The sequence below is a fragment of the Dama dama genome, chromosome 12 (genome assembly GCF_033118175.1).
Source record: "Dama dama isolate Ldn47 chromosome 12, ASM3311817v1, whole genome shotgun sequence".
NCBI lineage: Eukaryota > Metazoa > Chordata > Mammalia > Artiodactyla > Cervidae > Dama > Dama dama.
Genome location: NC_083692.1, coordinates 85,834,162 through 85,858,373, shown reverse-complemented (window position 1 = coordinate 85,858,373; position 24,212 = coordinate 85,834,162). Strand labels below are relative to the sequence as shown.

The 24,212-nt window shown below is 47.8% G+C and overlaps 1 protein-coding gene across 1 annotated transcript in view; it reads left to right on the top strand.

The window, feature by feature from the left end:
• CORO2B (coronin 2B) overlaps nt 1–10,595 on the top strand; it is a 75,589-nt gene extending 64,994 nt beyond the window's left edge. Inside the window, exons 9-12 of the mRNA XM_061157987.1 lie at nt 3,150–3,262; nt 3,612–3,702; nt 3,907–4,046; nt 8,627–10,595. Of these exons, the coding sequence (XP_061013970.1) occupies nt 3,150–3,262; nt 3,612–3,702; nt 3,907–4,046; nt 8,627–8,758 (476 nt within the window). The 3' untranslated portion in view covers nt 8,759–10,595. The remainder of the gene's footprint in view (nt 1–3,149; nt 3,263–3,611; nt 3,703–3,906; nt 4,047–8,626) is intronic.
• The last annotated feature ends 13,617 nt before the right edge of the window (nt 10,596–24,212 follow it).

The window sequence follows — 24,212 nt, the reverse complement described above, 5'->3', positions numbered from 1 at the left end:
TCACCCAGTGGAAGAAATCTCTGGAGTGGCTCTCTTCCCTTCTCTCCTTAGAGCTTGAGTCTGGCTTCATCCTTCTGAGGATCTGGTGTTATGAACAGGGCCTGAGTGCCAGCTTCAGAGACATCAGGGCTGCAGGGGCCCAAGGGCCCCCCCACCCCAGTGACCAACAGCAAAGTGGAAGCCTAGAGATATGCCTGAGGTCCTGATGACCATTCCACTGATTTCACCCTTCCCCAGGGCTCTGTCACCCCCACCTCCCTCACAGTCACCCCATCATCAATTAGTATAACAAGCAGCCTGGACTTTGGAGTCCAAACTAGGTTTATACTCTGATTCAGCTGTGTCCTTAACCCCTTTGAGTCTTAGTTTCCTCATCTGTAAAATGGGATTAAACCTACTCTGAAGGGCTCTTGTAAAGCTTAGAGATCATGTACACAAAACACTTAGCAGAGTACCTGGCTCCTTCTGCTCCTTCACACAGTCATTCAACAAACGTTTGTTGGCTACAACTGTGTGCCCAGACCCTAGCTTAGCCCAAGGGTACCATGATAAATAGAACACGGCCTCTCTCACTGCCCACTGAAGGGAAGACAGACAATAAACAAATACGTAAGGAAAATATTGTATGGTAGTAAGTTCTAAGAAGAGAATCAAATGGGATCGTAGAACAGAGAATGACAAGGACTGTTTTAGACCAGGTGACTGGGGGAAACCTTGCGTGGAAGTGACATTTTAAACTGTGATCTGAAAGGCAGGAAGGGGGAAGAGTAGTGTCAGCAGAAAAAACAGTTAGTGCAAAGGTCCTGAGGCCAGAAAGAGCCTGGCATGCTCTAGGAGCAGAAGGGAAGTCAGTGTAGCTCAGCGTAGAGTCGACTGTGGAACAGGTGGCAGATGGGGAAAGTGTTAGGAGATTAAGTTGGAGAGGTGGGCAGGGGCCAGATCCCATGGGATGCATTAGACAGGGTGTATTAGAGTTCTCCAGAGAAACAACCAAGTGTATTTATAAAAGAGGAATTGCAAGAATTTGGCTCATAATTACAGAGGCTGAGAAGTCTCACCATCTATGCTCTACAAGCTGGAGCCCCAGGAAAGCCAGCGATATAATTCAGTTCAAGTGTGAAGGCCTGAGACCCAGGGGAACCAATGCTACAAACCCCAGTTCAAGGGCAGGAGATGAGATGAGATGAGATGTCCCAGCTTAAGCAGCGAGGCAGGAAAAAAGGGCAAATTCCTCCTTCCTCTGCCTGTTGCTCCATGCAGGCCCAGAATGGATAGGGAGATGCCCACCACCCACCCTCACTGGGGAGGGCCATCCACTTTACTGAGCCCACTGACTTATAACATTAACCATCACACAGGGGGAGGAGTTGGGATTTCATTGGGAACTCTTTGTAGAATTTTATTCTTCTTGGGCTGGTGGGTAGGTGAGAGTGGGACAGTGTGACATGATCTGAAATGTTAGTTTGAGATTGCTGTGGCTCCTGTAGGAAGAATGGATTTGGGAGATTGGATCTTGAGAGGGCAGGAGGCAGGCAGAGACCAGTTAGGAGTCTGCTGTGGACTTCTAGGCAAAAGAGGATGGTAACTAGGGGGATGGCATGGAGATGAGGATGGATCCAGGGGATGTTTAGAAAGTTGGGTCATTAGGACTTGGGGAGGGGGGAGAGAGGGGGTACTGAGGATAACTATTGCTGTTTGTCCTCCTCACCTGTGGTCACTGTTGAGCACTGACCATGAGCCAGGCACTTTCTGCAGGCTCTGGGTGGCTACTTAACTCACCCTGGGCGGGTAACATAGCTCTAAGTGGCAGAGCCAGGACTCAAACCCAAGTCTCCTGGCTTCTCACAGTACCACGAAGCCACTGCCCTCCAGGTTCTGGAATTCTCAGTTCTGGTAGAGCATCCTTCCATTCCAGATGAGGAAAGGTAGAACCTTAAGTCATTCACATCCTGGAGAAAGAAATTCATGTTGTCTGTGCTCATCACTGCTGGGCAGTTAACAAGCATCTTCACACTCAGTCTCATGAGGGGCGACCACTGGACTCCTCTAGGCAACCAGGGAAGCTAAGGCTTAGAGAGGCAGTGATTTGCCCAAGGACTCCCACCCAGAAAGAGGGGAGAATCGAGATTCAAACTCAGGATCCTGTCCCACCCCAAAGCTGGTGTGTCTAACCCCACACCAAACTGCTCCCCCCGCAGGTGTTCAGCTGATGCAGCTGTTAGGAATGTTGCGTCTGGTGCCCACACAGACACACATGAACACACGCAGACATACATGCGTGCACATATGCCTGTCAGTCCTAGAAAACACATGACGGAACAGCAGTCTTGGGCTGCATTTAAACCCCTGAGGTGCACAGGAAAGCGTTCTCCTTCTTCTTCCTTCCAGTATTTTATTTATTTTTGGCTGTGCTGAGTCTTCGTTGCTACTGATGGGCTTTCTCTAGTTGCAGCAAGCCGGGGCTACTCTCTGGTTGTGGTGCGCAGACTTCTCATCGCGGCGACTTCTCTTGCCGCAGAGCACTGGCTCATTAGTTGCAGTTCATGGGCTCTAGAGGGCAGGCTCAGTAGTTGGGGCACATGGGCTTAGTTGCCCTGAGGCATGTGGGGTCCTTCCAGACCAGGGAGGGATCGAACCCATGTCCCCTGCATTGGTAGGCAGACTTTTAACCACTGGACTCCCAGGGAAGTCCTCTCCCTCTTTCTTTCTCTATGAAGACTGGGAGCACAGAGGCTTCGGGAAACCAGTTCATTTCAGAAGGTGATGGGCTCTGGGGTATATAGATTGACAGCACTGTGTAACTGTGGGGAAAAGCCCCTTTCCCTCTGCCCCTCAAGAGTCTCACCTACAAAGAGAATGGGTTAGATCCAAGTAGTTGCACAGCCCCTCGCAGTCCTCAAAGGCCCCCAGTTCTACAGTATGCACCTTGGTCAAACAGGTCTGGTCCATGGGGCTTATTTGAGAAGTTACCCCCAGAGTCAAAGCCTGACTCAAGAAGCCCCCAGCCCCTTCCTGTCCACTGTATGGGTCCTTGCCTCCAAACCTAGTGCCCTCCAGCTGCACCTTTCCCCTGGCCAAGGTCATCAGGAAGGAGGGTACTGGGGGAGATTCCTGGGACCCCATGCAGCCATGTGTGTGCCTGTCTGCAGGGGTCATGCCCAAGCATGGGCTGGACGTGTCTGCCTGCGAGGTGTTCCGATTCTACAAGCTGGTGACTCTCAAGGGCCTCATAGAGCCCATCTCCATGATCGTGCCCCGGAGGGTGAGTGGGGCTGGGCTGGCTGCAAAGGGCCCCTGGCATTGAAGGCTAACTTCCTCACTACTGGGACTATAAGCCTGAAGGAGCTCAGAAGGAGAAGGTGGTTTCCTGTGGATTGGGGTCTTCAGACCTAATTTGGGGTGCAGGGGGGGGCCACTCCAAGGTAAGGACAGTCTGGCTTGCTAACAAAGGCAAGGTGGGAATTCCAAGTGGGAGACGCCGAGTGCAAAGACTTGGAGGGGAGAGAGCAGGTATGTGGCTGGAGGTCAGAGAAGGGGAGAATCTGATTGGAGAGAAGGGGCCTTCTCAGCAGTCCCCCACCTGTCCACCCTTCTGCCCCACCCCACTGCAGTCGGATTCCTACCAGGAAGACATTTACCCCATGACGCCGGGCACGGAGCCAGCTCTGACCCCTGATGAGTGGCTGGGAGGCATCAACCGAGGTACCACCAGGGGTGGGCTTCCCAGAAGAGAATGGGAGACTGCAATCTTGGCCTTCAGTCTAGCCCACCCCCTTCCCCTTGCATATCCTCCTCGTTGAGCTCGCCCTCACACTCAGCCAACTGTTAGGCCTGGTGTAATGAGAGCCACCATCACCGGACAGGCCACAGGATAGTCGGTGAGAATCCATGCCTTGCCTTTCTTAGATCCTGTGTTGATGTCTTTGAAAGAAGGCTATAAGAAGTCCCCCAAAATGGTATTCAAGGCTCCCATCAAAGAAAAGAAGAGTGTGGTGGTCAACGGAATAGATTTACTAGAAAACGTCCCACCCAGGACAGAGAATGAGGTAAGAAAAATAAGTTATTGCCTCCACACACACTGGCAGAGCGAGACCTTTGCATTTCAATTATGAGCTTCAGGCCTTGAGGCCAGCTCGGTTCTGAGGCATTTTTCTTTCTGTGACAAATACCATAAGTAGCCTGCTATGGGCTTCTGTTGCCTCTGACCCCAATAAATAGAGGCTGGGCTATGGTAGGGATATTGATGCCCCTCCCCATCCCCACAAATCCCAGAACCTGGAGTTACATGTCCCCTTGTGAATCCATATCAGAATGTAGCTGTCATCTGGAGTTGTAAATTCCTGGCTCACGAGGGAAAGCCAGCCTCATGTGTTACAGCACTGCCTTCCTCCCTGGCATGGCAGCTGCCGCGAGGTCTGATGATTTCCTGTTTTTGTGGAAGAGGCTGAGCATTTATGAAAGTACTCTTTGTACCATTTGGAAAGGGAGCAGCTCTCTCAGGGCAACCAGAGCTGGGCCTTGTCCACACCCCCCAGAGGCCTTGCCTTCCACCACACCCTTGGTCCCTGGCACAAATACAGTTCAGCTCAGCCAGGATTCATGGAATGCCCACTGTGTGCCAGGCGCTGGGCTGGATGCAGCTGAAGTGGAGATGCTACAGGGAGTCACCTGCATCTGGCTTTCTCATTTCCTGGCTGTGCCTGAACATGTTTCCTGACCTTCCTAAGTCCACTTCCTCACAGCAATATGGGGATATGAAATGCTGTGAGAGTTAAAGAGATCATCCCTAAGTGTCTAGCACTTTTCCTGCTCACATGAAATGCACAGAGAGGCTAACTGCATTAGCCCTTGAGAAGGGGGTGACAGGATGAGATGGTTGGGTGGCATCACCAACTCAATGGACATGAATCTGAGCAAGCTCCAGGAGACAGTGAAGGACAGGGAGGCCTGGCGTGCTGCAGCCCATGGGGTTGCAAAGAGCTGGACACGACTGAGCAACTGAACAAGAACCATGTAACAAATTACCCTGAGACTTAGGGGCTTAAATCCCACAAATGTTTTATTATCTCATAATGTCTGTGGGTGCCTGTGACTCAAGGTCTCTCGTGAAGGTGTCAACTGTCAGCCAGGGCTGCAGTCACATCTGAAGACTCACCTGCGGAAAGATCTGCTTCTGGCTTTCCTCAGTTGGTTGCTGGCAAGACCCATTTCCTCATAGGTTGTTAGACAAAGGGTCTCATTCCCTCAAGAGCTGTCAGCCAAAGGCCTCCTTCAGGTCCTTGCCACATGGACCTCAAAACAGGGCAGCTCACAGCATGGTCTTGAGGAAGAGAGGGTGTCAAAGGTGGAAACCACAGTCTTTTTGTAAACTCACCTTGCAAATGGCATCCCATCACATCTGCCATATTCTGTTCATTAGAAGCAAGTTACTGGGTTCAGTCCATCCTTGAAAGGAGTGGATTACATGGGGGCCATCTTACAGGTTTCTTGTCACACCAGCTTATAATTGTCACTGTTATTTATAAAAGTATGCTCATTCCTGACCTCTGAGGCTTAGTCTTAAAGGTAAAATTGACAGGTAAATTTTTAATTGCTATAAAATGTTTATGTGCCATTATAGAGGGATGCTCAGATTTCTAAGGCTGGATGAAACTATGATCAATGGGATTCACTTCAAAATAATCACCAAGGAGAGTGGTACAGGGGAAGTAGTAAAAATAAATATGAAGCAAGAGTGGTTACATGTTATTTGCTGAAATTGGATGTCGGGTACTTGGAGGTTCATGGTGCTTTTCTTTCCACTTTTGTATATATTTGGTGTTTTCTTTAAAAAAGGTTTTTTTATGTACCCTGACAAGGTAGGCATAGTTGAATTGCTATGAGCCTAGGGCCTTAATAAGAGCCTGAAGTTTGTTCTAGTACTGGGTGTGGAGAAGGCAGGGTTGAATAGCAGTTACATGGAGTGGACTTGTCTATATGAATCAGAACAGAGGACCTGGAGAAATATTTTAAAGGGTCTCTAAGCAAACAACACAAATGCCACCATCTATACACTACAGCTTGTATTCTTTCCTCTCTGGGGGAAAAAAATTTTTGCTCAGAGGCTGGTAACTCTTGTTTTACCTTTTACCCACAATTTTAATAGAGAAAACTAGAAACAGCGAATGAGAAATTGGTTCAAGAGTGAAGAGACCACGGGTAGCTTGACACACGGGAGAAACATGGTTGTACGGCTCTGTAATTTTACTAAAACTCACTGAATTGACCCTTAAAATGAGTGAAATTTATGGCATGTGAAGTATACCTCAATAAATATGTTTTTTAAACAAAAGCTGATCCAAAAAGATTATACAAGGAAACTTTGAGAACTTGGAAGGCATAGGTGTATGTAGAATTATTTAGTGTGGGGCATATAGCATAATATCTCTCTGCACAGAGGTAACCAGGACTGGTTTGTTGGTTAATATAAATTTTTTCCAAGTCAGTTAAAGAAAGGAATCATATAAATGATATATACATTCTTTAAACAATTTCTTGTTGTTTAAAATATAAAACATATACATTCATTCCACATGTTTTGATGGAGCATCAAGACCTTCCTTTTCTCTCAGGACATCCCAGTTGGGATCTTCTGTGTGTTTGTCAAATAAATCACACTTTAACTCCAATTTCCATTTTCAGTGTTTTTTTAGGTGGAATGAGAACTTAAAATCAAGCTGAAAACAAAGCTTTTGTTTTTTGAAAGTTTTCCCCAGTGTTTTTTTTTTTAAGACAGGTTTATTGAGGTATAATTGACCTAGTGTGCAATTCATCCTTTGTAGTGTACAGTTCCATGAGTTTTGACACATGCCTATAGCCATGTAACCACTACCGTACAATCAAGATACAGAATATTCCTCAATCTTTTATGTGTATATCATCCATACCTATCAGTAGCAACTTTTTAGCACCCCCTCTTCATCAAGATTCTCAAATGCATTCAACTTAGTTTTTATAGAATGATGTATTTCTATTTCATCAGTTTATGTAGTATTAAAATGATGCAATTACAAAGACAGCCGCAACTCACAATGGGCAGTCGGAGGACCAACACAACTGTCTGTTGGCAACATTCAACTCAAGTGTGTGGGGTCCTTCCGGAGCCTGCAGACACTGTGTTGTGTGTTCTGTTTTATGGAAGCCGTGGAGAGGCGGTTTAATCCAGGAAGTCATCTCAGCAATGGTGTTGTCGATTCCTATGCTTTGCTCATGGCCACTCCAGCAATGCCCAGTGCAAACTTTGGGGTGCTGTGGTGCCAGTCCCCCATCAGCAGGAAAAATACCATTCTATATCCTGACCTTAAGGAAAAGAGAAGAGTAGGGGGAGGACTATATGAATAGAAAGGGAACTATATGAATCTTAGGAATTAGATATTCTTAACTTCCGTGGTGGGTCAGTGATAAAGAATCCGCCTGCCCATGCGGGATACACGGGTTCGATCCCTGGTCCAGGAAGATCCCACATGCCTTGGAGCAACTAAGCCAGTGCTCCACAACTACTGAGCCAGCACTCGAGAGCCCTGGCGCTGCAGCTGTTGAACCCATGTGCCACAGCTGCTGACGCTCACGAGCCTAGAGCCTGTACTCCGCAACAAGGGAAGCCACTGCAATGAGAAGCCTGCACACCGCAACTAGGAAGCAGCCCCCGCGCTTCGAAACTAGAGGGAAAAAGCCCAGGGAGCAACGAAGACCTGGACAAAAATAAATAATTTTTTTTAAAAAGAGAAGGAGATTCTGTATAACATGGATAACTAATGAGAACCTACTGTAAAGTAGAAGGAGCTCTACTCCGTGCTCTGTGGCAACGTAAATGCCAAGGAAATCCACAGAGGAGGGGGTATATGTACACATATAGCTGAGTCACTTCAATGTGCTGCAGAAATCAACACAGCAGTGTAAAGTAACTGTGTGCATGTGTGCATACTGTCACTTCAGTCACGTCCAACTCTTTGCGACCCTCTGGACCATAGCCCCCCAGGCTCCTCTGTCCATGGGATTCTCCAGGCCAGAATACTGGAGTGGGTTGTCATGCCCTCCTCCAGGGGATCTTCCTAACCCAGGGATTGAACCAGCATCTCTTACATCTCCTGCATTGGCAGGTGGGTTCTTTACCACTAATGTCGCCCTGGAAACCCCCAAAGCAACTATACTCCAATTTAAAAACAAAAAGAGAGAGCCGGATACAAAACATTTCAGAAAGCTTTCCATTCTGAATGGTAAGTAAATAAAGTATTAAGACTTGAAGCCCTAAACGGGTAAGCTTAGGATATCTGGCCTGTGTGGACTGGGCCCTTCCTTGGTGATCCTGGATCAGGGTCCTTTCTTTTCTGCCTCACAGGGTAGGGTGGGGATGGGCATGGGTAGGAGCAGGAGAGGGCATGGGTGAGCTGAGTCTAGAGATGGGAGAGCGGCCACCTGAGTCACCTCAGACCCGGGAGTGGGGAAGGGGTGGGAGGCCTGAGTCAGAAGAACAGCGGCTGCATGGGGGGAGGGGCGGGGGTACGGATACCCCCCACCGCCCCCCGCGAAGGTCACCTTCTCACCTGTTCTCTCCCACCCTTCTGGCCCCTTCTCTCATCCACACCAGCTCCTCCGAATGTTCTTCCGGCAGCAGGATGAGATTCGGAGATTGAAAGAGGAGCTGGCCCAGAAAGACATCCGCATTCGGCAGCTTCAGCTGGAACTGAAAAACTTGCGCAATAGCCCCAAGAACTGTTAGCTCCCCGGCTGGGCTGCTTTCTAAGCCAATCTCTCCGTTGTTTCTACTCGTCCCTTAACTTCCCCTTCTCCGGTGACCCCAGAGAGAGCGCCAGGACTGGAGCTGGGGGAGAGCCTGAGGAACCCCCCACCTGCCACCTCAAGAACTGGAAGCTGACCTTTGACCTCTCAACCTCATGCTAATACAAGTCCCCAGCCTCTCCCAGAGTCCAGGCTGGCAGCCCCTTTCCCTGACAGCCCCGGAGCCTCGGCTTCCCCTCGGCTGGGCAAAGGCCATGGACTCCCCACGACGAGTGCCCTCTGTGGACCAAGGAGGGGAGGGGGAAGCCAGAACTCCAGTAGACCAGAGGTTGAACTTGTCCCCAGCAGAGGGGGCTGCCGGGACATCGCGCTCCCTGCTGGGGCTCACGGTGGCCCTGATGGACGCGCAGTAAGGGCTGGATTGCAGGCATCAGCGGTCTCTCTCCCCTCCTCCACCTCCCTCACCCTGGGCAGCCCCGGAAGCCCATTCACCTGACCAGGGTTGCAAGCAGCCCAGCTCCTTCCTGTCTCTTGCCCCTTCTCTCTTATCTTCAGGGAATTAAGAGGATCCTTCACCAAGGCCATAATGACCCCTTGCCCTCCCCTGATGCTCTTCAAAGCTCTGGCAACGCCCTTCTCCCCGTTCACTTTGTGAGGCAGTCAGGGTAGGGAATAGTGTCCCCATTTTACAGATGACAGAACTGAGGGTTGCTTTGGGGAAGTGACATCACTGAGTCACCCAGCAGGTGGACAGTGGACCCAGGACCAGTGGTGTGCAAACTGCAGGCCCAGGTGCTTCCCACTGCATCAAGATGCTAATCCCACGGGGGCATCACCAAGGCCCAAGTCTCCGTGGAGCAGGAGAAGGACTGGGAGCCTCCCAACACCACTAGTGCCAATGTGCCACACCCCTCGCCCGCACTCAGTATCCCTTCGACCTCCTGGCCCCCACCCTTTGCTCTGACCCCCCAGGTGACTCACTCCGAGATGAGGCCTCGTCCTCCTGGAGGCTGAGGCCGAGACGGGTGGCGCTGGCCCTGGGAAGGCCATGAAGTGGCCTGCCGGCCCCGAGGGCTGCTCTGCGTGCGTGTGCCTGCTCCCTGCTCTCAGCCACGGTCAGCCTTACGCTTGTAGAACAACCACAGCCCCTTACACTGGTGTAGCACTTTAAAGTTTACACAGCCCTTCGACATATAGGATCCCCTTTGAGCCTCATCTCAGCTCCCAGAGGCAGGGAGCATTCTCCCCACGTTGCAGATGAGAAAACTGAGAAGCCGCTCAAGGTCACAGGACCCTGGGAGATGCCACATTTCACTTGGTCTTCTACCATTTTCTTTTTTTCCTCCTTTTCTTCCTCCATTTCTCATTACTCACAGAGTGTGTGAACACTGTTCTCAGAAAAGTCACAGTTTGAGGGGGGAGATCTGGTTTGGGGATCAAGAAATGGGTGTCTACACCTCTCTCTCATTAGCTTGAACCTACTAGACGCATTGTGCTCTGCACCTGCTTGTCCCACGGCCACCCTGCAGAACTTCTATCCACACAGGGGGAGCTCCCTAAGCCCCTCCGAGTGACCTGGGCAGGGAAGGCCCCCCCAAACCCTCAGGCTTTTCCTCCAAGAGCCTTCTACCCTCACAGCCAGCTAAAGCAGGGTCTCCTCACCCCCCAGACTCCGCAGCTAGACTGCGTCAGCTCACATCTCCTCCTCCCCACACTTCTGAAGCTTTTTTTCTTCCCCACTGACCGTTGTGGTCTTCTGTGATTATTTATGCTGCCTCCCAAGGATAGAATTGAAATAAAATGTTTTCAAGTTATCAGACCTGGGCACGGCCGGCTCATTTAACCTGGGTGGTTCCTCCTGTTGGTCACCATGGTATCTTGATGGCCAACTCCCCAGCCACAGCTCTGTTGCTTTTCTGCAACAACAAACCATGTCTGTATCTACAGGTGTGACTTCACACCTCAGCACTGTTGACATCTGGGGCCAGATGATTCTTGGCTGTGAAGGCTATCCTGAGCACCATCAGCTATTTAGCAGCATCCCTGGCCTCCGCCAGCCAGATGCCACGGCAACCCCAGCCCCATCGTGGTAAACAAAAATGTCTCCAGATATCACCCAGTGTCCCCCCTGGAATGTCAAAATTGTCCCCAGTTGAGAACCACTATTCCATGGTTATTCAGTAGGCAGCTGCTCCACGTCCAGCCCTGTGTTGGGGTCTAGAGGACACCTACATTTCACACTGGAATGCTGCTTCACAGTTTACAAAGAACTAGTCCATGTACTTGACTCCTTTGATCTTCACAGCTGCTCTAAGTGGTGTGTTCTAATTTTTCCCATTTTCAAAAAGAGTAGTCAGGTCCAGAATGTGACCTGCTCAATCAAGGTCATTTAGCTGGTGTAATGGGGAAGACACACGGGGACACAGACCTCCTGGGCCCAGAGTCAGAGGAGGCACATGCTCCCAGTCCTCAGCCAGTCTCAGCACTGGGCAGGGTCTCTTCTGGAAGGAGGGCTAGGGCCCATCATGAGACAAGGGGCTGCCAGGCTGCTGGGACACCCTCACTGTCTCACCGAGCCAGGGTTGTCGTGGAGCAGAGCTGTCAGTCTACAAAGTGGATAGTCATGTGACAGTGTGGATACCACAAGAAACCCTGAAGAGAGAAAAGCAATGAAAATCTCAGAAAAGAGGGCTGGAGAGGAAATGATAAAGGGCAGTGGAAGAGCAGGGGGCGTGACCTGGGGTAGGTAGGGCGTGGTCCAGGCCCAGCTCCACCTCTGACGGGCTGTGTGACCTGAAGTGATTCACTGCTCCTCTCTGGGCTTCACTTTCTCTATAAAATGAGGGTGTAGGACAATTGGAGGGTCCTTTAATGGTCTGACACTTGAGTTTCCGCGAGTTTCTCCTAGCAACTAGGAGAATGGGACAAAGCCCCAAGATCACCAATTGTCTAGGACGAGTAGTGCAAACAAGAAATAGTTTCCGTAAGATGTTATGGAAAAATCCAAACAAACTTTTTGGCCAACCCAATATTATCAGAAGGGAAGTAGTAGGGTGGCTTCCGACAGGGCTTGGGTGGAGAAATATACTCTAGCTAAACATGCATTTGAAAAAGACACCCCTAGAGCTTCTGATGTGGATCAATTCACATTTCTGGGCTTGAAAGAAATGCTAAGGTCATTGAGAGTTTGGCCTCCAAAGTTCCTTCTCCAGGGATGCAGGAGAAGGTGGGTGAAGCTGGGTCTTTCACCAAGGCTTCTCCCAGGCTGGGCAGGTGAACACACACGGTGATCTGTCTCATGTATGCCTCTGTCCCATGGGATCCCCAATTCCCAGTCCAATTGAGCAGCTCTTTTTTTTTTTTTTTTTTTGGGCAGCTCTTTAATTATCACTTATTATGGAAGGTTGTTCAAGGTCAGGGGTGAATGTGATTTCTCTCCAAGCAGCCCGTTTCCCAGGTGCATTTGTTGATGAACACATTGCTTGCTCATTGGTTGTCCACATAGGTCCTTTAGTTCTTCACCTACTAGAATATGCTCCATGCCTCCTCATTCATTACACTGATCCTGCAGCCAGTTACGGCCTCACCTACCACGTTGCTCGGATTAGTGTAACCGTGTAGGAGAACAAGCCCATCTGGCTTTTCATACCTTTTCCCAGCGCCATGTTCCCCACCAGGCGCTTGCTCCCTTCTTTTCTCCAGGTGAGAACGTCTGAGGCTAAACTCCAGACCCTTTCCTTTATGGAGAGGTCCCTCTGGGCACGCCTAGAACTCTGGTCACACATCCCCCACATACAAACACCTACTTGGATTTTCAGCTCAGCCTAATTCACCTTGAGTGGCTGAATCTACTCAGTACTGGGCTCTGGGGACCCAGAGACGGGAAAGAACCAGGCTTGCCCTTGAAGGGTGCCAACCAGTGGCCCATCAATAGGCATCATGTCACCCAGCAGGATGTGGAACCCCCTGGAGGCTGGAGTGAGTTCCACCGTCTGCCGGGTTCCGGGTGAAATAGGCAGTTGTTTGGGGATTTACAGACTCCTGGATTCCCTTCAGTCAGCCTCCTGAGATCCCAAGATGGGCTTGAGCATTTTTAGACTCTCTCTTGGTGCTGGGCACACATCCCAGACTGCCAGTGGACCGTGCAGAACATGGCTGCTTCTTCACTGTGGGAAATGATTTCATATTGCAAACACCTCCACCGCAAGGGCCCTGCCCCTCAGCTTGGAAGGCTGTGCTGACTGGGCTGCCTAGAGCAGGAACAGACGCTCCACTCCACCACAGGAAGCCTTACCAGACTCCTCTCCTCTATCCCCACCAACCCAGGTCTGCCAGCCGGAGGAGGAGGGGAATGCAGACCCTTAGATCAGGGAGGGGAAGGGGGCGATGCTGGCAGAAGCTTCTTGTTCTCTGTGCCTCTGTGTTTCTATTTGAGAGCAACCTGCAGACTGTCTTCCCTTAGAATTTTAATTCAGTGACAAACTCCATTGGATCAGCCTTACTTAGAGAAGGTGAGCAGCTACAGGGTTGGGTCTGCAGAGTTCTACGAAGTTCCTGTCCCAGTCCTTATACCTGGCTGTCCCACTGCCTGGAATCCCCCCATTAAGCACAGTCCTTTGGGGCAAAGCTTTGCCCTTACCAAATCCCTCTACCTATAACAGATTCCCTCGAGTATTCAGATGCTATTGTGAAGACGGTTGACAGATTGAGGAAGGAAACAAGCGGGCAATGAAAAAGGGGCGGGCTCAAGTGGAAGGAGGGCGATGGGAACACTGAAGAGTTAAGATTTTGGATTTCAAGGTCACAGTGATTAAGGCAAGATTCAAAGACCAGGAAGAGTTTGCTAGGAGCTTGAATCCAGCCAGCAGGTGGCAGATTATGGCCTTCTTATCGAGCCCATTTTTCCTGTGCTGAGTCCCTTCTGCCACCTCCCATCCCACCCCAGAATGAATGACCTAGATATAGGCACAAGGGCCTCATGGCAAAGCAGGCACACAGAACAGCCAGGATCTGAAACGCCCCAAGTACAGAAGAAGGAAGGCTCAATGGGGGACAGCAGGACCCTAGCTGCCCCAAGTTGCTGTCAACAGACAGCTGGAGGAGTTATCTGGAGAGAGCCAGAGTGGGGCGCTCACCTCACCACCCTCTGAGGCTGCCTGTCCTGAGTAGCTGGAAAGACGCTGAATCAGGGTTGCCTTCCCAGCTGAGCCCCTGATTCTGTGACCTTTAGCAGCTCCCCACTTCCTGTCCTGCCCAAGGGACAATGGCAGGGAGGGGCCTGGAGAGTGCAATTCAAAGAGGCCTGGAGCTGATGAGATGGCAGAAGGAAGAGCCAGGAACCTGAGGGGAGGGAAGAAACGCCAGAGAAGGAGGAGCAGGGGTCCAGGCCAGACCTCTGCAGCCCTGGTCACAGCCCAGCCCGGGCCTGTGGCTCACCAGCTTCAGCCCCACACGGTCTCCAGGAAGTTGCTGATGAGAGAAACCTGAGCTGCATCCCAGGCAGAGATACAGCCCGGGGGCAGAGAAAGAGGGGTCTCAGCCAAGCCATGGAAGCCCTGAATCGGTGCCCTGGGAGGCTGGACTCCACTCTGTTGAAGCCGGAGTGAACACTTCCTTCTGACTACTGCAAAAGGAAGGATTAGGGGGCGGCCCTGAAGCAGGAAGCCAGGTAGGGACTGGTAGGCTAGTGGTGGGTAAGAGAGGAGATGGGGAAAGGGTGGCTGGTGCATAGGTTAGGGCAGACTTCAGGATGGTCATCTGGGGTGGGGATGTAGGGGAGGGGAGGAAGGGGGGAACTTCCAAGAGCGGGCGTTGTTGGCTGCACCCTTCTTAGCAATTGTCCTTCAGACTAGCTCACAGAGGAATGGCTGTTCTTAGAGAGCTCTGTTGGGTTCTTTTTATCACCAGAAAAACTGTCTTCCCCTTGGGGCTGCTTGAGACTGTCCCGTGAAATGACACGGCCCCATGCACCCTAGGGTTTCCCACCATACCTGTCCCACCTGCCCCTCAGGATGCCTGACATTCACCTATTTGTCCAACGGTGAAGTCGTTTGTAATGATAATGAAAATAGCTTTTTTGTCTCTCTTCACCTTCTAGGAAGCAAGTAGACTATTTTCATTCCAAAGGTATTTTACAAAATATTTGTTTTATAAAATATTTATCAAGCATCTTTTCTGCATCAAGTATTATCCTAGGTGCGAGGATGAAAAAGATGAACAGGATATAGTTCTTGTTTGCAAAGAGATTCCACTCTAATTTACAATTAAAATTCACATACAGTGCAGAAAAGAATGCTTGGGAGGACCGAGAGGACTAACAGTGATTTTCTCAGGATGATGAGATAACAGGTTAACACTCTCCTTTTTGAATAGTTACATTTTTCTACAATAAACAATTTTTCTCAGTGAGAGAGAAAAGTTATTTTTTTAGTTTGGAAGATATTTTAAATACATGTAAAAGCGTAGGGTTTGCCACTGTTTCCCTTTGAATGAAACCTTGGGCTCAGTTCACCAGGTGCAGGAACTGGGACTTCTCTTCCCACATCATCATGGCCCCTCCAGACCAGAGGAGGAGATTGCCCATGTGGGTAGCTGGATGGTGTAAGCAACTCAGATACGGCCAGGTGTCACTTCTCTTGGACACTTGATGGGAGGAAGCCCTCATAGGAGAATCCCTGCCACTGAGATGCACGCTGCTCACATGGATTCCTGCACAAAGGTGGCAACAGATTTTCACCAGGCTTTGGCTCAGCCTTCCCTGGATCCTCTTGATGCTGACTTGGCCTTCCCTGATCCCTTTACGTCTGGTGCCACCCACTGATCTCCTCCTACCCTACCCCAGGTGTCCCCAATCCCTAATCTTGCCTCTTCCCAATCCACTGTTTGTGGCATAAACCCTGTGACCTGCTTCTTCTGGCACTGAGCCCTTTCTCCTCTTCAAATCAAAACCCTAGGCTGTCAAAACTATTGTTTCAACCACGAATTTTTGAAATTACATTTGGAAAGTCAAAATCTGATTATTGATTGTTTATTTGTTACACATTCCTGCTATCAGAATCTTAGTTTTACCTGAGGCAGTGAATATCTCTGACTGGGATGGGGAGAAGATACATCAGACACCATAAGATGAACAGCTGTTTACAAAATCCATCCTCTCACCTGCCCCCCACCTCACCAACATTCATGTGTGCACACATATGTGTACCCACGCGTGCACACACACACACACACAACAGGATCATTAAAATGGCCACAGATTAAGATAATATCGAACTGGAGAAATTTAATTAATGACATGGAAGTGGAGAACAGTGTTCTTTTTCTTATACAAATAATTTCTTTCTTTCTAATCTTGATTTTTATTTATTTGGCTGCTCTGAGTCTTAGTTACAGCATGCGGGACCTAGTTCCCCCACCGGGGATCAAACCCAGGCCCCTGCATTGGGTGCTAGGAGACTTAGCCACCAGACCACTAGGGAAGTCCCTGGAGAACAGTGTTCTTTTGCTAATTTTCAGTTAGCATTTGCTGGATAATGGCATTACATTAGGTGCCAGTGATATAAAACCAACTGAGATACACAAATTCCTGGCCCACATCTCTCAAGATGCAGACATGTGAATGAGTAATTATAATTCAGTATAATACATAATAGATCAGAGCACTATATAGGAACAATCAAAACACCAACCTCATGGTGATAGGTAATCTGAGTTTTATTTTTTATTTATTGAGATATAATTGACATATAACATTGTGTAAGTTTACGGTGCCCAAGGATTTGATGTGTTTGTGTATTGCATATGTCTACCACCGTAGTGTTAGCTAACACCTGTATTAAGTCACTGTTTATGTGTGCTTACATCACTCAGTGGTGTCCAACTCTTGGTGACCCCATGGACTGTAGTCCATCAGACTAATCTGTCCATGGGATTCTCCAGGAGAGAATACTAGAGTGGGTTGCCATGCCCTTCTCCAGGGGATCTTCCCAACCCAGGGATCAAACCCACGTCTCCTATGTCTCCTGCATTGCAGGCAGATTCTTTACCCACTGAATCATTCGGGAAGTCCAATCAAGTCATTACCATTGCTATTCTTTTTTTGCCGCTATGCAGCATGCAAGGTCTTAGTTCCACTGCTTGCTTAGTCACTTCAGTCTTGTCCAACTCTCTGTGCCCATATGGACCATGGCCTGCCAGGCTCCTCTGTCCATGGGATTCTCCAAGCAAGAATACTGGAGTGAGTTGCCATTTCCTTGACCAGGGATCAAACCTGCCATTTCTTTTTTGTAGTGAGCACATTTAAGATCTATTAGCAGGACTTCCCTGGTGGTCCAGTGGCTAAGACTTTGTACTCCCAATGCAGGGGCCCAAGGTTCAATCACATCCCTCATGCCACAACTAAAGATCCTGCATGCCGCAACTAAGACCCAGTGCAGTCAAATATATTTTTTTAATCTTAAAAAAAAATTGTGGCAACTTTGAAGTACATGATACAGTATTATTAACTATAATCACTAGATGTACATTAGATCCCCATCTTCTACTTACAAGTTGGTACCCTTTGATCAGCATCTCCTAAAACCCCTGTCCCGCCCCACCTCCACCCCCCAGCCCCCACATTCTGGTAACTACCATTCTAGTCTCTATTTCTACAAATTTGGCTTTTTTTGATTCCACAAACAATATTTGCCTTTGTCTGGCTTATCTCACCTAGCATAGTGCGCTCAGGGTCCATTCGCGTTGTCACAGATGACAGGATTTCCTTCTTTCTAGTAATCTGAGTTCTTAAAGTGAAAGTAGTTTTCCACTAGAGAAGAGAGAGAGGTGCCTTCCCATCAGGGAACAGTGTGTGCAAAGTCACGGAGGAAGGAAACAGCAGACTTGAGGGGGCCTTGAGTTGCTGAAGCTAAGGAAAAGGTTGGCAAGGGGACCGTCTGGCAAAGGGCCTTCTCCTTGGGCTATTTATTCGGTAGGCTGTTTTAAGCAATGGAAAGCCTTAGAAGCATCGGAATGATCAGATGGAATTTGCATTTTTGAAAAATCCATGAGGAGGATGGAAAAGAGAGACACGTTGGGCAAGAGGCTGTGAGGAGCTTCTGGGAGTACTCAGGTGAGCTGACCTGGAGAATCAGATCGAAAATCAGGAGGTGGAGGGAGGCTGCAGAACATGATAAAATATCACACTGAATCGCAGAGAGATCAAAGGAATGACTGGGCTTCCCAGGTGGAGCTAGTGGTAAACAACCTGCCTGCCAATGCAGGAGATCGAGGAGATGTGGGTTCGATCTCTGGGTCGGGAAGATCCCTTGGAGAAGGACACAGCAACCCACTCCAGTATTCTTGCCTGGAGAATCCCATGGACGGAGGAGCCTGGCGGGCTACAGTCTACAGAGCGGCTCAGAATCAGACACGACTGAAGTGACTTAGCACTCATGAACAAAGGAATGATTATTCTTAGTGGGTCTTGAAATCAATTTACTGTGTTACAACCAGCATTTTTTTTTTTTTTTTTTAGTATCATAGAATAAGAGAGCACTAAGTAGAACAGAAAGAAAATATTAGTGTGCACCACATGAAATAAGATGGGCTTCCCTGGTGCCTCAGACAGTAGAGTCTGCCTACAACGCGGGAGACCCCACTTCAATATCTGGAAGAGGAAGATTCCCGGAGAAGGAAATGGCAACCCACTCTAGTATTCTTGCCTGGGAAATCCTATGGACAGAGGAGCCTTGCAGGCTGCAGTCCCTGGGGTCTCAGAGTAGGACATGACTGAAGTGCCTTGGCACAGCACAGAACATCTGTGCATGAAATTTTGTTCATTGCTAATGTGTGTATTGCTTTGTGTGTTGGAGGAGGGGGAGTGTACTGAAATGAAAAAATATGTGTTTTTCACCGTGGGTCGCAATCAGCCAAGTTTGGAAGCCACTGATCTAGAACCCACTAATTGGTGCAAAGCAGAGAGTAGTTGCCAATGGGATTTCCAGGAAAGAAAGATTCCATCTGTGTGAGGCTGTTCAGGATGGCTTCCCAGAGGATTCTGAGGAGTGGGAAGTGGGCTTGAAGAAGGATAGGGTAGGGGTGGGAGAGAAGAGGGCAAGGTACCCAAGGCAGGGAGAAGGAGGCGCATACCTAGCAATCTGGCTGGATTCCTCCGTAGCCTTAGTCTTTCCTAACGGCCTGAAGATGGTTATCTTGAGGAGGCTAACATTTCAGTCTTAGCACAGAAGAGCATCTGCTGACAGCTTATCTTTTCTTCCAGCACTTATGTAAAACCTATCTGTCAAATAACCCATGTCTCTTTTGACCTTCTTTGCAGGGACACCAAGTTCATTCTCAAAAGAGCTTACTTGGCTAATAAACCAGGGACATTTTCAATTTTCATGAAAACTCTTAGGGGAAAGACGACTGAATGAGCTGGATCTGGGTTCAAGATTGAGTCTAAAAGTGCATTCATCCAGTCACTTGTCATTTCTAAATGCTGTTTTTGCCCATCATAAAATGAGCTAATCAGAGCTACCTACTCTTTCTCCCAAACTTGTGAGCATCAAATCAAATGACATAAGGGGTGCAAACCTAAATTACCAGGGATGCAGACAGATTACTTTTCCCATTTGCCAGAAGGCCCAACTAATGTCAGATCCTCTGACGAATAAACATGATCTGGCAACCTTGTCATACTTGTAGCAGATAAGAGAAGTCATTATTTTATCAGCTGGCCCCAGAGTTCCTTTCCAGGAAGGAAGTGTCATTGTTTAGGAAAATACCTTGATAGGCCCTTTGGGGATAGAAGGTGAGGCCCTAAGGACATGGGTGGGGAGGAAAAAAACAAAGATAGCTAAATAGCTCTGCCGAAGAATTGAACAAAAATTCAGGAGGTATTCACTGGCAGACCAGTGGTTAGGATTCCACTCTTCCACTGCAGGGGCTTGGGTTCAATCACTAATCAGGGAACTAAGATCCCATATGCTGCATGGTGAGGCAAAAATAAATAAGTAAATGAAGAATTTGGGGATGAGGAAGAACAAAGGAGAGAGGCAAAAGGGAAAACCAAGTAATCTGACCAGAGACTAATGCCCTAGTCTGTAAAAAATTGGGGAAGATTTTTAAGAACAAAGAGATCTCTGGACTGCAGTCCTGAAATTCAATCCTCTCTCCAATGTAATCTATTTCCCAAATCTCCAATAATGTCTGTTACACAAAGCTGCCTTGTGGGAACATGACCAGTGGGCAGCAGAGTAGGAACTGTGTTCAACTTGGGGGACAATTCTAGGATAGAGATAAAGGTGTGTCCACAGACAGCAAAGAAAGAAATTTAGAGTCAGGTGACACTGAGAAACATAGGTCCAGGTGAAACTGTGCAACTCAGATTGGGACTTGAACCGTAGTCTTTTAAGTGAGAGCACACCTGGTCTCAGGACTTAATGACGCTCGGGTTCTTGATGTCTCAGAGCAGAAAGAACTCAGTGAGAGACAAAGTGATACGTAAAAAGTGGATTTATTTAGAGAGAAACATAGTCCACAGACAGGGTGTGGGCCATCTCAGAAGACAAGAGCAGCACCAGGGTATGGGGTTGTCAGTTTTTATCAGTTCAGTTGTTCAGTCATGTCTGACTCTTGGCAACCCCATGGACTGCAGCACGCTGGGCTTTCCTGTCCAACAGCAATTCCCGGAGCTTGCTCAAACTCACATCCATCGAGTTGGTGATGCCGTCCAATGATCTCACCCTCTGTCATCCTCTTTTCCTCCTGCCTTCAATCTTTTCCAGCATCGGGGTCTTTTCAGTTTTATAGGGGTGGATAATTTCACAGGCTAATGAGTGGGAAGATTATTCCAGCTATTTGGTTGAAAGGGTGGGGATTTCCAGGAATTGGGCCACTGCCCATTTCAAGACCTTTATGGTCAGACTTAGATCTATCTTGGTGCCTGTGGGCACATCATTTAACTTGCTGATGTGTTTCAGTGAATGTATACTGAGGCTCAAGGTCTAGTGGAAATGACTTGTCTGCCTCTTGGACCTATTTTGTTCTAAACTGTTTATGTCATATCCTTGGGCTATGCCATTCTTTTAAAGGTTGTGCCCTACCTCCTGTTTCACAGGGAAGTCATAGAAATCTTGGAGAAGACCTAAGTTTTCCCTATCTTGTGAGATGGGGTTCAAGCCAATCACTTGTACAGTTGAGATGTTAGGATAGATCTCAGCGAGGCAGCAGTGAAAGGTAGCATGAAGCGAGATCTTAATTCCCTGCCCAGGAATTGATCTTGGGAAAACCAGGAATGAAAACCAGGAATCCTAGCCATGAAACCAGCAAGGGCTAGAGGCTAGAAGGTAATTTTCCCCTGAATCTTTGCACCCAGTGAAAAATGCATTTATCACTGAGGCAGAAACTGTAAACGCGGGTACAAAGTTTATTATTAGAGATACAGCATCAAACAAGAAGTGGGGCAACACATAGAGAAAATTTAGTTGAGACAGAAGAAAGGCAGAGATGCACAACTGGAGAGAAAGGTTGTGGGCGTTCCCTCTAGTGAGGAGGGACGCAGCAAAGAGGCTGTTAAGTCATTTATATAAGGCAGTTCTTCTGGGTCTTTGTCTTCCTCCAGGCCAATCATCTGTTTTCGCTTTTCACACCTGACCTACCCTGCAACTCTCCCCTGGGGGACAAAGATGGATTTTGAAGTGAAGGCTTCTGGGAAGAGCAAGATTCATTATGGCCTAGCATTATCCCTTGACTTTTGATCCACAAGGAGCCTTTCTGCATGTGTGTGGTTTCTCCTTTGTCCCAAAATAGGGGGGGAGGGAGATCCCTTAATCCTTTATTCAAACAGGGTTTTGTCCCTCTTTGTTCTTGCCATGACTATTACCTAAAAGTGTTAACAAGAGACAAATGCTGGCTATTTACCCTGTTTTTGTTGTTACTTCCATTTTGGAGGACAAACAGGAGGCTGATTGTAAATGTCTCAACTGGAACCCACCTATCACTTGACTCAGGAAATGGAAACAGGATATATATAAATATATGTATATATATAAATGTCTAGCTAAAGTCCCTCTATTTCCTATGTCAGGATTACCCCAGTAGACACAAGAAACCATTGACTACCCAACTCAATTATCACAATAAACATTTTTCCAGGCTTCTCTCTTGCTGAAGTCAATATTATGTGGCTATTATTGATTGAACTTCAGTCATAATTTATGAATCAAACATACAAGAGACAGTAAACCAGGTTTTCTCTTTTCTGACTGTATCCTGACCAATATATTTGTGCTGTGGGCAGTGCTAATCTAATACAGATAGGTAACTCCTTTCTGATAATCATCTATTGCAGCTGCATGCTATTTAGAGCATCTTTATCATCATCTCACTGAAGGCTATGTCTTCAAAATAACTTTATGAAGCAGGAAAAGCCTGGGTTCTCAACCACATGTTAACAATAAGGAAACTGAGGCCCAAAGAATTAAAAATTACATTTTGATTAGATATGAGAGATAATCTCAGATCTTAAGGAATGTTGGAATCATAGATATGAATGCGTGAAAAGTCAAACAACATTAAAGAAGTAAATATAAATAAATAAAAATTAAAATGTAATAGGTACATCACTGGTGGTTCATTGGTTAAGACCCCACTCAGGCTTCCCTGGTGGCTAAGACAGTAAAGAATCTGCTTGCAATTCTGAGACCAGGATTCAATCGCTGGGTCAGGAAGATCCCCGGAGAAGATGAATGGCAATCTACTCCAGTGTTCTTGCCTGGAGAATTCCAAGGACAGAGAAGCCGGGTTATAGTCCATGGGGTCACAAAGAGTGACACGACTGAGCAACACTTTGACTTCACTTTCTTCCACTGCAGGGGGCACAGATTCCATCCCTGGTCAGGGAGCTAAGATCCCCATCCTGCTCAGCATGGATAATAAATAATTAAAATGTAATATTAAACATAAATAAATAAAATTTATACACAAAAGGAGGAATAAATGTAAAAATAAATGTTGTAAGTGAGAGCACAATTTCTGAAAGGATGATAGAGATCACAATGCATTCAACATCAAAGTCAGTCCAGCTCAACCTTCTCATGACCCCACCCACTTCTTTCCATCTTCTTGGCCTCCCAAAGCCATCATTGTCTCCACCAGGATTACCATAATATCTTCCTTACTAGTCTCTCTGACTCCAGCTTTGTCTCTATAATCAGTTCTCAAAATAACATCTTTATAGTATGATAAATCTCACCTTATCACTCCCCTATTTAAACCCATAGTGGCACCCCACTGCCCTAAAAGTAGAATTCTTTAACGTCATCAACAAGATCTTTCTTGATCTGGTCCTCTTATCTCTTGGGCCTCAGCTGTTGCCATTTGCTGCCTAAAACTCTGCTTCTTAGAGACTGCTATGTTATTAAATAAATATCTGGTCTCTGCTTTTTCCTGGCGCAGTGCTCCTGAAACCCTTGGGATTTCCGGACTGATAGGAATGTCTTTTGTTATTCATGAGGAATCCCTTTCTATCCTGAGTTTATGCTAAAGAAGTGACTTAGGGCGGGGCCCCTAGAGAGACTCCAGATGGGGCTGCTTAACAGAAGGACCCAGTGATTAAATGGTGAGAACTGCCCGCTGGGAGCTGGGGAGGCAATGCTGGAGGTTGAGATCTGCGAAAACCCTTGAACAACAAGATCCCGAGAGCTTCGAGCTTCGGAGTTGGTAAGCACATGGACGTGCCAGGAGGATGGTGCACCCCAATTTCACAGAGACAGAAGTTCTTCTGCTCAGGACCCTTCCTTAACTCTACCTGTGTACTTCTTATCTGGCTGTTGATTTGTATCCTTTATGATCAACTGGTAAGCGTAAGTAAAATGCCTTCTTGAGTTTGGTGAACTGATCTAGTAAATTATACAACCCAAGGAGGGTGTCCTGGGAGCCCCTTATTTATAGCCAGTAGGTCAGAGGTTTGTGCAGCTTACAACTTACAGCTGGCATCTGAAATAGAGGTTGTTTTGTGGGACTGAGCTTAAGCTATGGGGTGTTACTAACTCTTGTGTAGTTTGTTATATTGAATTGTTGAACACCCAGCTGGTGTTGCAGAATTGGTTGTTGTCCAAAAGCATCTCAGATGGATACTTTTTGTTTTGGTTTTGTTACCGAACCCAAGTTCATTTGCCCAATACACACTCAGGCCAAACACACCAAAAAGTTGGAGTTGGGAGCAGAGACAAATTTATCGCAAGGCCAAGGAAAGAGAATGGGTGGCCTCTGCTCAATAACCCCACACTCCTCAATGGTTTTTGGGGAGATGTTTTTATAGGCAAACTTGGGGTGAGGGCTACAGGGTGTGTGATTTTCCCCTATTGGTTGGTAATGGGGTAAGAGAGTGGTGTTCCGCGAGTCTTGTGCTCAACCTGAAGTTACTACCATCCTCCACCTGGGTGGGGGTGGTG